This window comes from Candoia aspera, chromosome 3 (genome assembly GCF_035149785.1).
Source record: "Candoia aspera isolate rCanAsp1 chromosome 3, rCanAsp1.hap2, whole genome shotgun sequence".
NCBI lineage: Eukaryota > Metazoa > Chordata > Lepidosauria > Squamata > Boidae > Candoia > Candoia aspera.
This window is the reverse complement of record NC_086155.1, coordinates 121,427,358-121,441,360: the sequence shown is the minus strand read 5'-3', so window position 1 is coordinate 121,441,360 and position 14,003 is coordinate 121,427,358. Positions and strand designations below refer to the sequence as shown.

General features: G+C 40.2%; 1 protein-coding gene across 1 annotated transcript in view; it reads left to right on the top strand.

Moving 5' to 3' along the window:
- GABBR2 (gamma-aminobutyric acid type B receptor subunit 2) overlaps positions 1-14,003 on the top strand; it is a 364,113-nt gene that overhangs the window by 241,677 nt on the left and 108,433 nt on the right. Inside the window, exon 9 of the mRNA XM_063298738.1 lies at positions 12,986-13,066. Coding sequence (XP_063154808.1) covers positions 12,986-13,066 — 81 coding nt within the window. The remainder of the gene's footprint in view (positions 1-12,985; positions 13,067-14,003) is intronic.

The following is a 14,003-nucleotide window of genomic DNA, read 5'->3' as shown; positions in this document are numbered from 1 at the left end:
GAACAGATGGCCTCCTGTTCAACCCTTAAAATATTCAGCAAGTTAAAAATAGTTTTCTTTCTCTGCTTCTCAAGTTTTAATCAGCATCGAAGGCATCTTTTCCTTATATTATACAATGTATCCCAGCATTTTCTGACAGGATGATGCTCAAAATAATATCTTCATAACTTTAGGCAATTACTGTTACTGTTGAATGCAAAGTGCTTCAAACAGGAAGCATTAGAGTGAATAGGGAGACTTTCTACTCTACAGCTGTTTCTATATATCTCTCACTGTGGACTGTGAAAAATAAAAACGATTGTGTGAACTTATGCAAAGCCAAGAGTGGAAAAGCCACAGTGGACATATCTTGGTCCATCATGCCAAAAACTACAAATCCATTGTGGAGTCATAAGCTGGGCATTAGAAATATAAAGACACCAGATCAGGTTATTGGCTTATTTTAGTTTCTGGGAGTAGCACGCCAGGGCTTTAAAAAGGAATCTTGGCCCAACACAGAAACAGAGATACTATGGGATGTTTTGCATGTCCTCTAATTCCGAACCACTGTCCTTACCCAAATAGTCTCTCTTCGCTAATATATTTGTTGAAGCATAACTTTCATTAGGATGTATATCAAACATTTATATGCCGCCTAGTTGACTCTAGATAATATACAAAATTACAAAATATAGCCTCAACAAAACCCCCATCCACCCCATTAAAAACAGATCAATGGCACAGAACTAAATGATGCCCCCTAATTTTTGTCACAGACCAAGCGTTGCTGAAAAAGTACAGTCCCAAGTGTCTTGTAGAATGCCAGAAGAGAAAGAGCCAAATGTATTTCTGGGTGCAGCATATTTGCTAGTGTGTGGACAACCATGGAGAAGGCCTCCATCTGTCCCACACGCCTCTTGTTTGTGTTAATGGCAGGAGGCTAAACCAACTCTCCCTAGATGACTGGGCCAGATGGTATTGGGCAGAATACTATTTAGTAAAGCAGTCCCTGATATAACCTGGCGCTATGCCATATAGGACTTCATAGGTAATATCCAGCACTCTGATTTAGCTTTAAAGTCTTCTGGTAGTGACTGCAAAATAGATGTAACTCTGCATGTTGATCCAGCTAGCAGTCTGCCACAATATTCTGAACTAGTATAGCTCACAAAACATCTTCATGTAAATGCAGTCTCATGTAAATCTTATTACAATAAACTTGTTGTACTGTATAGTGATCAGGACATAAACGACTTTTAAGGATTCCTGATATTCACTTTTGGTCCTATGTCATTGTTAGTCTAGGTGGTTATTTTCAGTTGCTTCATCTCATGTAATTTGTGTGAAAACCAGGGAACTACACAAGATCAATGATTGGGAAAAACCTTGAAGAAGCAATCTTGTTTGGCATTCTGTTTATCTTCAGATTCTAAAGGTCAACCCATCACATCATCTGATAAAAACCCAAACACCCTCTAAAAACCTTCTAGATCCCTCAGGGGGTTGTGACAGACCATCTTAATAGATCCTTCACTATGGAGTCCTCGATGCTCTCTGAGCTTGGTTGTTTGCTTACAGATATTTCATTACCCAACTAGGTAACATCATCAGTGCAAGCAAGTGTGGGGTTTGCTCCCTGTTAATATACAGTAGCTTGCCCTACCAGTTTTGGTGGGGGTGTGGTTTTCGCCTTGGTGGTTCCTTGATTAGGGTATTGGTTCCTGCTTGATTGTTTGTCTGGTGTTGATCCCTGCTTATCTGGGTGGTGGCTGCTGGAGAGGATGTGTTCTGGCCTTTTTGTTTCCTTCTTAGCTTTTTTATTGTCTCTTTTGAATGGTGTGAAAATACGGTATGGTTTATTTCTGTGTGTCTTTTGATGGCTGATTTGACTCAATGCCAAGCTTCCAGGAATTCCCTAGCATTTTTTAATTTAATTTGATCTAGTATGCTCACAGTTTCCCAGTTGAAACTATGTTTGAGTCTGTCCATGTGCTGTGAGATTAAGGCATTTTCATTGTTTCTTATGAGTAGTAGTTGGTGTTATGGATGCTCTCTGCTAGTCTTCTGCGTCTCTGTCCTACTGTACATAGTGGCTATTACAGTCCCTACACTGTATGTTGTAGATGACTCCTGTTTTTTTCTTCTTGGGCTATTGGGTCTTTTGGTTTCCTTAAGATGTTTTGGAGGGCTTTAGTTGGTTTGTGTGCTATGGTGATGCCGGGTGGTTGGAATAGTCTGTTGGTTGTTTCTGAGATGTTTTTGATGTATGGCAGTGTTATCCTTTTCATAGCTTGTGTTGGTTGTGCTGTAGCGGGTTGAGTGGTCAGGCACTTTTTGATAAAGTTGCATGGGTATCCATTTTGCTGGAAGATGTTGTACAGGCAGTCTGTTTCCTTTTTCTGGTGCTCTGGGTTGCTGCAATGCATTTGTACTCGTCTGAATAACGTTCTTACACAGCTCCTCTTGTGGAAGGTTGGGTTGTTAGTTTGGTAATGGAACACTTGGTTAGTGCGGATTGTTTTTCAATGGACTTGCATTTCTAATTTGCCATCATTTTCTCTGCTGATGAGGATATCCAGGAAGGGTAGTGTTTTGTTGTTTTCTTCTTCCTGTGTGAATTTTATTCCTTTGAAGATGTTGATTGTTTCATGTGTCTAGCTGTTCCTTTTTTATTAAGACGAAGGTGTCATCTACTTACCAGATCCATATTTTTGGTTGTTTCTGTGGGAGTGCTATAGTTTCTAGATGCTGCATTACAGTCTCTGCTATGAATCCTGAGAGTGGTGATCCCAGGGGTGTTCCTCTGATTCGTTGGTATATTTGTCCATCAAACCAAAATTAGGTAGTGAGTCAGAGGTTGATGAGGTCCATGATTCTGGGTATTTCAACCTTAGTGTATTTAGCTAGGTCGGGTGTTGTGCAGTACTGCTGCCATGGATTCTTTACTAACTCTGGATCTATGGATGTAAAAAGTGCTGTGAGATTGAATGAAACCATAATTTCATCTTCTTCTATTCTTAGGTCTTTGATTTTCTGGAGGCACTGTAGTGGGGAGTTGATAGAATATTCGCTCCCCTCTGTGAGATGTCCAAGATTTTTTGTAAGTTCTTTGGCTATGTTGAACATTAACAATACAATTGGATGAAAAGGTATGTTTGGCTTGTGTATTTTTGGGCATCCATAGAAGCGTGAGAAGACAGGTCCACTGCTTTTCATCCACCACTGTTCTTCTTTTGTGATTTGACTTTTCTTGATTAGGTCATTGAGGGTTCTCAACATTCTTCTGTATTCAGTTAGTGTTTACTGGGATGTAGGTTTCTTTGTGCTCCAGTAATTCTTTTTATATGTATTGTGTTCTGTACATGATAACCATGGTTCAGCCTTTGTCTGCTGGGAGGATAGTGATGGTTTGGTCCTTCTTAGGTTTTTGAGGGCTGATCTGTCCTCTGCTTTGAGTTGGTTCTGCTTCTGCATTCTTCTGGTCTGTAGTATGATTGTCTGCCTTGTGTTCTCTTGGGTCTCTGTGGCAAGTCCTGTGTTTTAAATGCTGCTTCTAAGGCTGCAAAGAATTGTAACTGATTAGCATCAACTCTGTTATAGTTGAGACCTTTCTGGAGGATATTGTGTTCTGTGGTGGATAGTGGGTAGCTGGACATGCTGACTATTTGGGTTCAGATACTCTTTGCTTCTGGGGTTTAGCTTCAGCAGTTTGGTTTGGAGTTTTGTTTTCCTTTTTTTAGCTTGTCTAAGAGATATAGTAGTATTGGTGGTGGTTGTCAGCATTTTTGTATGTTCTGGGGTCAGGGATTGTTCCAGTTGCTCCTTCAGGTTATCTATGGTGTACTAGTATTTATTTAGTCAGAGGTGACCATCCATGATCATTAGCCATATCATTTTTCAGCTGCTTTGTTATTTTCCATCCAGCTGTGCAATCTATTGAAGGTTTGTATCTGACACTGGTGGGCAGGGCATGCTGTCATAGGCATTAGATCCTACTGTATGCATATACTAGGGCATACTGTTATAGGCATTAGATCCTTCACTGTTGCCTATGTCCAGGGTGCCAAGTGATCTGATCATGGCAAAGGACAGATATCACCACCCGCCTTACTTAAGTCAGTTTTCATCTGCTCCAAAGTTTAAAAAAAAACGTATCTAGCATGTGCCCACCTAGATTACTTAGGACAAGCCCATGGTTGCCATGGAGGCCATGAAATCATGGACCAGTCTGGACTCTCTCAGAATATAGAGACTAAAGTCCCTGAGAACTAAATGCTTTGAGGATCCAATGCCAGCACTGCAATGAGATCAAGGAGGCCTGCTGCCCTGAAGCAGGATGGTCAGTACATTAGCACAAGCCCAAGTTGTCCCTATGGCCCAACCTCACATAAAGGCACTCACATCTGATTACCTTTGGGGCTATGCTACTGGCCACTGACAAGGTCTCCCAAATGTTCATGGCAACCCCTTCTTCCTGGCCTTAGCATTATGGCTGCTGCATGTTCCAAAACCCAGAGGGGTAGTATAATGGTATGTGGGAATGACCTTGGGAGAATGGGCAAATGGACCCTGCCAAGGGAACAGTCTGATAAGAGACAGCATAGCCTGCAGCTGGATAATGGGTGGGGCAAGAGGCTCAGAAGAGACCTTCCCTAGTTTCTCAGGCTAGAAAGGAGAAGGAGACATGGGGAGAAATATACTTTCAGACTTGCAAGATTCTGTCAATGCAGATTTACAATAAAGTAGAATTAGGCCGACTGGTCATGTTTCCTATCTGGTCTGCCCTGCAAGGCTGACAGGTAGACTGCTGTGCAATGAGGTCTCAGCAATACATACCAGGTCTGCCAACTCATCACCATATGGTGGATAGATGCAGTTTTATTTCACACAGGCCTAGCATTTATGAGCAACAGGATGAGTCCATGGTGGCCAACAGTCTAGCCACTCAGGCCCAGTGTTGGAGCTAGTGAGGTAAATGGGAATTGCACCAGTGTACGGATCTCCCTTCACCTGTAACAGCCTATCCAATTCTGTCCACTTTGAACAAGACACCCCCTTCTCACTTATGAGGCATTTCATCTAGATATAGGCAGCTGCAGTATATGAAATAAAATATAATTCACTGTATTAGTCCTCTTTAACTTGCCTGTACTCTATATGCATGTATAACCATATTATGATCTGTATTGCTTAACTGGGCACCCTTTAATTATTAAATTATGGGAATTTTATTGTAAGTCTGAATCATTTCAAAAAAATCCTTTCACAGCAAATACATTTCTAAACATCCAAATGATATCTAGAAATTAGATTCTTGAGCGTATAGCAAGTGTCTATTCCTAAGAATAACTTTAGGAAAGAGAGCTTCCCATTGTGTGGGGAATCATGGGAAACGACACGTAATTCTCTTGCTTGTTAATAGAAGAGAAACAGTTACTTTTCCTAGAATATTCCATGCTGTAAATTCCATCAAGCAGTGGACTAAAATTAGAAATAATGCTCCTGTTAAAAGTTTCTGCCAGCTCTTGGACAATCATCTAACAGCTTTCCATAATTAATCCCTTTGATTGTAAGAATCTTCTGTTTTGAAGCTGTCATTTACACTTAATATTTGATGATAGTCAGAAATCAATGGTGTCAAAGCTGCTGTTGGAGGTAATAGGAAGTACCTTCATTTGTTTACAGTTGGAAAGAGTTGTATTGTGTACATTTATTAAAACATTACTGTAGATGTATGAATGGGTAACAGTAAGTCTGTAAAAGACCTTCCCATTTGAATAGAAGTTGTCTTTTAAATGTTTAAATTGTTTAATTTTAGTGATTAATATTTAATGTTGCTATATTTATAAATGTATAAATATATGCATCTACAGTATATAATATTTGCTATACTTTTTAAATAAATCTGATGGTAAAACAGTATATGCTACCGATTCAAACGTAGTAGCAGTGGTAGTAGCAGTAGAAAATTTCTCTCATCGATAGCAAAGGGTACACTCTGGGGAAAAAAATTGTGCAGAGGAAGTTAGTATAAAATATTTTTAGTGTATAGAGTAAAAAAAATTGTGTGATTTTAAAGTAGAAAGATTCAACTAGTGAGATGAGTACCATTAAAGGGGCTCTTGAAAAGTGAGGTTTATAAATTATATTTCAATGTTGTCAAAGAAGGCCGCAAAAGTAGTTGTTTCTAGTCATGTTCTTAGTTATGGGAAGGTTATGTATCTAGTTTCTTGGGGACGCCTATTTCTTGAATTATAAATTATTGGATTATCTGGATCGGGAGAAACTCCTAGCTGATAAGCAAGCAGGATTTTGGGAGGGCAAATCCACAATGGATCAGTGTACCATTTTACAATTCCTAGTAGAAAAATATGAACATGGGCAACACCACCCCTTATATGTTGCCTTTACTGACTTAAAATCAGCTCTCAGTTCTATTCCAAGGGACAGCTCTGGTAGAAGATGTCCCTCATATCCATGGACTTTCTCCAATTAGGATGCTGTATGAAAATACAGTCACCTAAATTTGATGGGATAGAGCTGGCACCTTACTGTGGACATCCCAGTCTTTTAAGTAGGCTGACCATACGTCCCATTTTGAACAGGACAGTCCCATTGTTTTAACATTTCCCGACCGTCCCGTCATTTTAATATAAATGTCAATTTTGTCCCGTTTTTTTAAAAACGTTGGAGGCATTATTGGGAAAAGTGGGAAAAAATTGAAATTAAAATTGGGAAGGAGGCTGACTTGGCAGTGGTTCTCAATCTGGCATGAAATCTAGAGCAGGAACCACAGGAACAGCTGATCAGTGGTGAGCAAGAGGAAGAGTCGCTGCTGCCAATCAGTGCCGTGGAAACCAGTCAGAAAAGCACACCCAGCGGAAAAGAAACTGATTGGCTCTCAGGCCAAAATGGCAGCAAGAAAATAAAATAAAAGGGCGCACCAGAGAGGAACAGATTGTCGGGGACAACTGTTCACTAGACTCCTCCATTCCTGTCCTCCTGTCGCAGCTCGCCGCTGCCCTCAGCCCTCTGCTTCTCCAGCCTCCTGCCACCTCATTCCTGTCCTCCCGTCCCAGCTCGCCACTGCCCTCAGCCCTCTGCTTCTCCAGCCTCCTGCCACCTTGTTCCTGTCCTCCCGTCCCAGCTCGGTGCCTCCCTCAGCCCTCCACTTCTCCAGCCTGCTACCTCCTTTCCTGTCCTCCCATCCCAGCTTGCCACTGCCCTCAGCCCTCCTGCAACCCCTCCATCCAACACCACCCCTGCACCAGCCTCTCCGGACCCAACCGTTGCTGCACCTCCCCCTCCTGCACCTTCCCAGCTTACTGTCGATAACCTTTTTTATCATCTTTTTTGTGAATACGGAATATTACATAAGTTTAACCCCATCCCGTTTTGCCATCCCAATGTCCTGTTTTTGTCTCAAGGAAATATGGTCAGCCTGCTTTTAAGGGTGCAAAAAGGTTATATTCTAGCTGTCACCATGATAATTTTCTGAATCTGAGCAAGATAGGACCAAATTTATTGTGAAACTATGGAAGAAGCTGGTAAAAGAATGACTGAGTTTAAAAATGGTCCAGGTTGGGCCAGGAGCTGTGGACAAAAAAAAAAAAAATCAAAATTTTCTCCCAATGCTTCCTGCAATTGAGCAGCAGCATGGAATGTTGCTAACAACTCCATTCTAAGATTCCATCCCTCTTCCTTCTGGGTCATGTGACTGTTGGAGGTCCCAGCAAATCAGCATGCCTCATTAGCATGTGGATGAGTTTGCTCTAGGATGCAAATTCTCTATGTGCTTCTGGAGGAAGCTGTTGCCCCTCCCACATTCCGCACTTCCTCCTTCTTCACCATCCTGGAAGGAAGCATGTGGCTGCAGCTCTTTCCATCTCTGGGAACCATGCTTGGCCCTAGACTGAGGAGGTTCCCCCTTTCTCCATGCAGCCTTCAGCAGCAATGAGGGCTGAGAGTCAATTCAGTTTAGGGAAAAGAAAGAAGAAACAAGGATCATCATTTTCTTCTGAATGGTCCATGTAACTGGACCAAATAAATCAGTAAGACTATTTTTACTTTCTTTTAAACCCATTTTGTCTAAGTCTGTACTTCTTTATGCTTGGGTGGGCTAAGTGTGTAAGATCAATAAACTATATTTCTCTAACATGCTCATTAATGCTATTTTAGATAATATTCTTTTTCTGTGCACATCTTCTTCTGTGTTAAGCTCTGCTCCATTCAGTGGTCCTAGCTGTCCACTAATGGCTTCAGTGACTCAGAGCAGAATTATTATTAAAGGGTTGGAAAGAATTCCAAGTGGCTGTAGTCTGCATGCTTTTCCCACTTCGTTTCATGATTGACATTTTTATAAACTTTATATAGTCACTACCTCAACTGAAAAAGAGTATTTAGACTTAATGTGCTTAATTTTTTCTTTTCATTCTTTATTCTTGATGTGTCAGTGATACCTCTAATTATTCTTACCAATTGTCTGGCAGATAGGAAGTACAATCTTACTCATTTTTATCATGCATATTTTTTCTCCTTTTATTTTTTTTCTTAGCCTGAATGATTGATCATACTTATAACTTCTGTTAATCAGTTTTATTATCCTGAAGAAGGATTCACAACTCTGCAAATATCTTGAATATTTTATGCTCTGCAGTGGCCTTTTTCTCCACAATTCAGTTGTATCTATTTTTGGTTACAGAAGAATTCCACTGAAGAAAGATGCCCTGTATTATTAAAAAGCACCTATCATTACCATCATCATTATCCTTTCAAAAATCAAACTTGGTTGAATATAAGTAATTTTGAAATGAAATTATACCCCCCAAATAACACAGTGGTTTCAGGATATTTGGGAACATAATTTACAGTTTGTAAATTAAAAAATAAAAAAATCATACTCTTACCCATAAAACAGCCTTTTGAGCTTCTAATAACCTGTAAAATGTTCATATAGAAGAAAATTCTAGATCATTTCATTTCTGGAAGAAAAAATTCTAGTTCATTGGATATAGAAGATATGAACCTATTCAGATATTATTAAAATGGGAGTACTAAGCATATGGACACTCCTGATAAGCCCCACTGAATAGCTCAGATAACATTAGCCATTTTAAGATAACCATACATTTGCTGCAACTGTCTACATGAGAAAAACCTACACTCTTATAACTGAACTTACATTGGCAACCATACAAGTAATTTCTACTGTAAGATCCTGGGTCACATGGAGGCCAACAAGCATGCAGTTGCTTCATTCATTCATTCATTCATTCAAAGAGGCCACCTGACTCTTCAAGACTGGTCAGTTTACAACTTTAAAAGCAAGAAATAACAACAACAACAACGATCATATACAACTGAAAGAAAACAGATACAAAATAAATTAGAACATTCTACAGCCTTGCAACTCACCCTAACCCAAGGCCTAGGAGACAGCTAGTTTTTCAATGACTTTCTGAACATCTTCAGGATAGGAGCCATATGGATCTCTGAGGAGATGCTGTTTCAGAGGGCAAGTCATGTTTCCTAGGTCCTGTAAGACATCCCTTAATTGAAGGGATCTGGAGCACACCTACTTTGCCTGATTTTACAGGACAGGCAGAAACTATGGGAGATTAGTGATCTCTCAAATAACAAGGCCCTATGCACCAAAGGGTTTGATAGGTGGTAATTAGCACTTTGAATTGCACCCAGAACCCAACTGGTAACCAGTGCAGCTCACAGAGCAGTGGTGTCACATGGGCATACAACCGTCTGCCCATTCTGTCACATTCTGGACCAGTTGTAGTTTCTGAATGGTCTTCAAGGGCAGCCTCATATACTGTACAGCAGATTACAATAGTCCACTCATGAGGTGACAAGGGCATGAGCAACTATTTGAAGGGCCTTCCAACGAATGCAACTGGCACACTAAATGAATCTGTAGAAAGGCCTTGGCCACAGCTTCCACATGCTTTGCAAGCAGAAGCTGTGAGTCCAAGAAGACCCACATATTGCTCACCAGTCTCTAATGGAAAGTGCTACCTCATCCCAGACTAGAGGTGGAGAGTACCCAGGACCAGGAGCCCCAAAATCCACAGCCACTTGGTCTTGTTAAGATTGAGCCTGAATCCGTTCTTCCCCATTGAGTCCCACTTGGATGGCCTGGGATCATGATGTGCAATTAGGTATCTTCAGTATACTGTCAGTCTTTAGGCCTGGGAATGGGATGGGAAAAAAAGGTCACTCTGATTGATCACCATTGGGAATTGGACAGAAGGACTTCAGCCCTCCTGTTCTGTTTGATCTCTTGGTGGAGTTTGATATCATCAATTATGGGATCCTTCTGGACCATCTGCTGTGATGGGGATTGGAGAAACTCTTCTTCAGTGTTTCCACTTCTATCTGAATGGACTAGTCAGTTATGGCAGGAAAGTAGTCAAGCCCATGGTACTTAGATGTGGTTCCACAGGGCTTGGTCCTCTCCCCCTTGTTATTTAACATCTATATAAAACCACTGGAAGAGAACATCTTTTGATTTGGAGTGATGCATCACTATGTCAATAATGTTGAGTTTAATATCAACACTCTAGGGCAGACCAAAGATGTTGTGGAAGTCTTGACTCAGTGCCTGGAGGCTGTGAGGGCCTGGGTGGGTCACAGGTTCCTCCTGCAAGACAGAGTTGATATTCATTGGTGATAGAACTGTTTCTATCCCAGGCCCAACTTCAGCACTCAACACCTGGCTATTATGAGGATGTTCCAGTGCTAATGATATCAGGGTTGCATTAGTAAGTTTATGGGTCTGTTTTGTTATAGTATGAATTTTATGTATCTTCCTTGCTTGAGTTCAGCAAAGAAAGTGATATATAAAATCTGGTATGCCTAAGTGGCTCCATCTCTGTGGCATACCCTGCCCCTGGTGAGTTCATTGGCACCTTCTGCCATGATGATTAGAAAGGTGGTGAAAATGAAGCTTGTTCACAGAGCCTTTAATCTCTAATTTTAATTGTAAAAATTGCTGCTGGTTAATTGATACTGGGGATGATTGATGGTTTTATGGATTTTTAATGCTGTGTACTGGTTGTATGGGTTTTATAGGGTTATATTGTAAACTTTCAGGAGTCTTTTTGAAAGCTTGGAAATACACAAAACACTCAGTAAAACACATTGCTAGATACAGGCAAAGGTGACCCTGGTGAAAGGACAGTTTCTTCTCTAGCTCATCAATTGGTAAGGAAATGCAAATCATCTCTAGCCATTCCTACAGTGCCTATAGTCAAGATGATTGTAGACTGTTGTGCAATTAGCTCTGAGTGTCCTAGGGATGATGATGCTGACCATAGAGAAGTGCCTTTATTGTCAGGGTGCTTGAGAATTTCTGCACAATTTTCTTGGTGGTGTTTTTCGGCAATTTTATTGTTAGACTTGTCAGAAAGTGCTATTGTGACGTTCATATTTTCATTACTGTAAAGTCTCCTGGGCTGCCTGCACATCCCAACCAGAAAAAGCCTAATAAAAGCTAATTATTCATGATATCTTCCTTTAGGATTTAATGAAAACATGGGAAGCTCTAGACTAGATGTGTGCAAAATGTTTCAAAGTTGAACTATTTTAAACTCAAAACAAGGTGTTCCTCTCTCTCTGGAAGTGCTCTGATACTGTTCCAGCCTCACCAGGAGTATTCTCTCCTCCAGATAGGCCTGTTTTGAGGTCAGAACACTTCCAACAAGGTTAAAACCCTTTGAAACATTTTCCACACCTGTTCTACAAATCCCTGGAGAGATGGTTGTACAGTGAAGGGCTAGATGTTCACATACACTCTTTGGCTATCTCATAACTAAAGAAATACAAATAATATCCTACCCCATCCATGAGAATTTTGCTGAAATGCTCTTATCCTTTGAAATATGAGAACTGTGATGGAATGTGAAGGTGACCTTGGAAGACAGGAGGAAAAGATGCCGCCTAGGGAATAATCAGGTAAAAGAGAAAGGAGCCAGAGAGGAGAGTAACAGCCAGAGAAAGAAACGTAGGAAGGACCCGCTGTAACTACTCAGGTGGTAAATAGGGAGGGCAGGAGGCCTGAGTAGTTAGGGCAGGTCCTTCCTACGTTTCTTTCTCTGGCCATTACTCTGTTGCAGGCTCCTTTCTCTTTTATCTGATTGTTCCCTAGGTGGTATCTCTTCCTCCCATCTTCCAAGGTCACCCTCACATTCCATCCCAAGTACTGATAAAAACATTCAATAAATTTTTTCTGCACAGCACTACAAAGATCCAAGTGTTTTGTTTTATTATTTTATTTTATTTTATTTCATTTTATTTATTGTTAGTTTACATTCTGTCTTTTTATTCAAGAGCTCCAGGCAGTATATATAGCATTCCTTCCTCCTGTTTTCCTCCAAAGCAACTACTGCACAAGGTAGGTTGGGCTGAGAGAATGACTGGTCCGAAGTATCTCAGGGAGCTTCCATGCCTAAGAACAAGAATCTCCCAGATTCCATCCAGCTACCACACCACACTGGCAGTCTAGTGATAGGAAAGTTCATTGGTTCATTTTGTGCCTGGCCACTTTAGATCTCTGTCCCTTTGCTCATTTAATTATCTTGAATGCCTCATTTTGGGGAACTGGAATTGCTCTCAACGCTGCTATTTGAAGTTCTGGACTTAGCATGGTTATGTACTGGGAGTTGTTTGGACTCTTTATTTTTCAGATGTTCTCTAATCCACAGCTCTAAAAATAACAGTGTGACCCTGGAAAATGTATTCATTCATGGCTATAGTAATTTTAGAACATTTTGGGAACAACTTAAGCTATGTAATTGTTGTATACTGTACAATATGGTACTGGCATGATGCTTATAGTCTTGCCAAGTTCCATTCAGTTTCTCTGAGTCATTTCATATGCTACCTTGTCTGTAAGTATAACAATAACAAGAGAGGTAAAAAGGTAAATATAGTAGCTGTTAGAAATGAAGAAAATGTGAACTGACAGAAACATTTCCAATTGTTTGTTTCTCTGCAGACAAAAAGGAAGTGAAGGTGGGAGAATATAATGCTATACTTGATTCACTGGAAATCATCAACAATTCTATCAAATTCCACGGTAAGACAGGATTATAGAAAGGGCACATGATTGGTGTATTTCTGTATAAGGCTTAGATCACATGCAATGCAACACAAATAGGGCTGTTTCAGAAGTGCTACTGGGAAAAGTCCATCGACTGCCTTAAGAAATCTATAGTGATTGTCTTGCATTGAGACATCAACTAAGGGTTTATTAACTTTCTTACACCACCTTTCCTTGGTGATATGGCTAAATAGGAACTGAGCAAAAAGATACTCTAGAAACCAATAATATGAGTCTTCTGCCATAGTTGCTGAGGGAAGGGATTAGTCCTCACTATCACTGATCCTGGCAATCAATGCTAAACATATGAAAAGGTAGATTATAAGAATATTTATTTCCTCCATTCAGTTCCCTCCCAGAAGTCTAGAGAGTTTTTTTGTTCATATCTGGGATGTAATACCTTCTTACTGGAAAGAGGAGTAATATTCAGAATTTAAGAAGCAGAAAGACTGTACCTTTTGGATAGGAAGCAATTTTTTTCTAAAACTCATCTTAATATTTTTCAGGTGACTTTTAAATCTTTCTGAGAGGTCCTAATCTGGAGATTTAGAGAGAAACCAGAAACCAGAATATTTAATTCTAGTAATTCATGCTAACATTCTTTTAAGCATTATGCTTATTCGGGGCAGTGGCTTTTAAAAAAACACCGAAATTAAAAATGGGGCTGTTGATTTATGTGTTACATGTGCTTTTTCTGTAAACAATGCATGATGGAATGGCTTAAATCTTGTGAGACTTGCCAAATCTTATTTTGACTTGAGTTATAAGGGTGAATCTACTGATTCTCATGAGATTTGGAGATCTCTGGGATGGTGCATGATCATTCAAGTTCTCCCAGTTTTGTTCAGTGCCTAAAAAGATTGCAGATTCAGATTCAAGAATGCACTGCTCATCAGAGCACGATATATTGGAC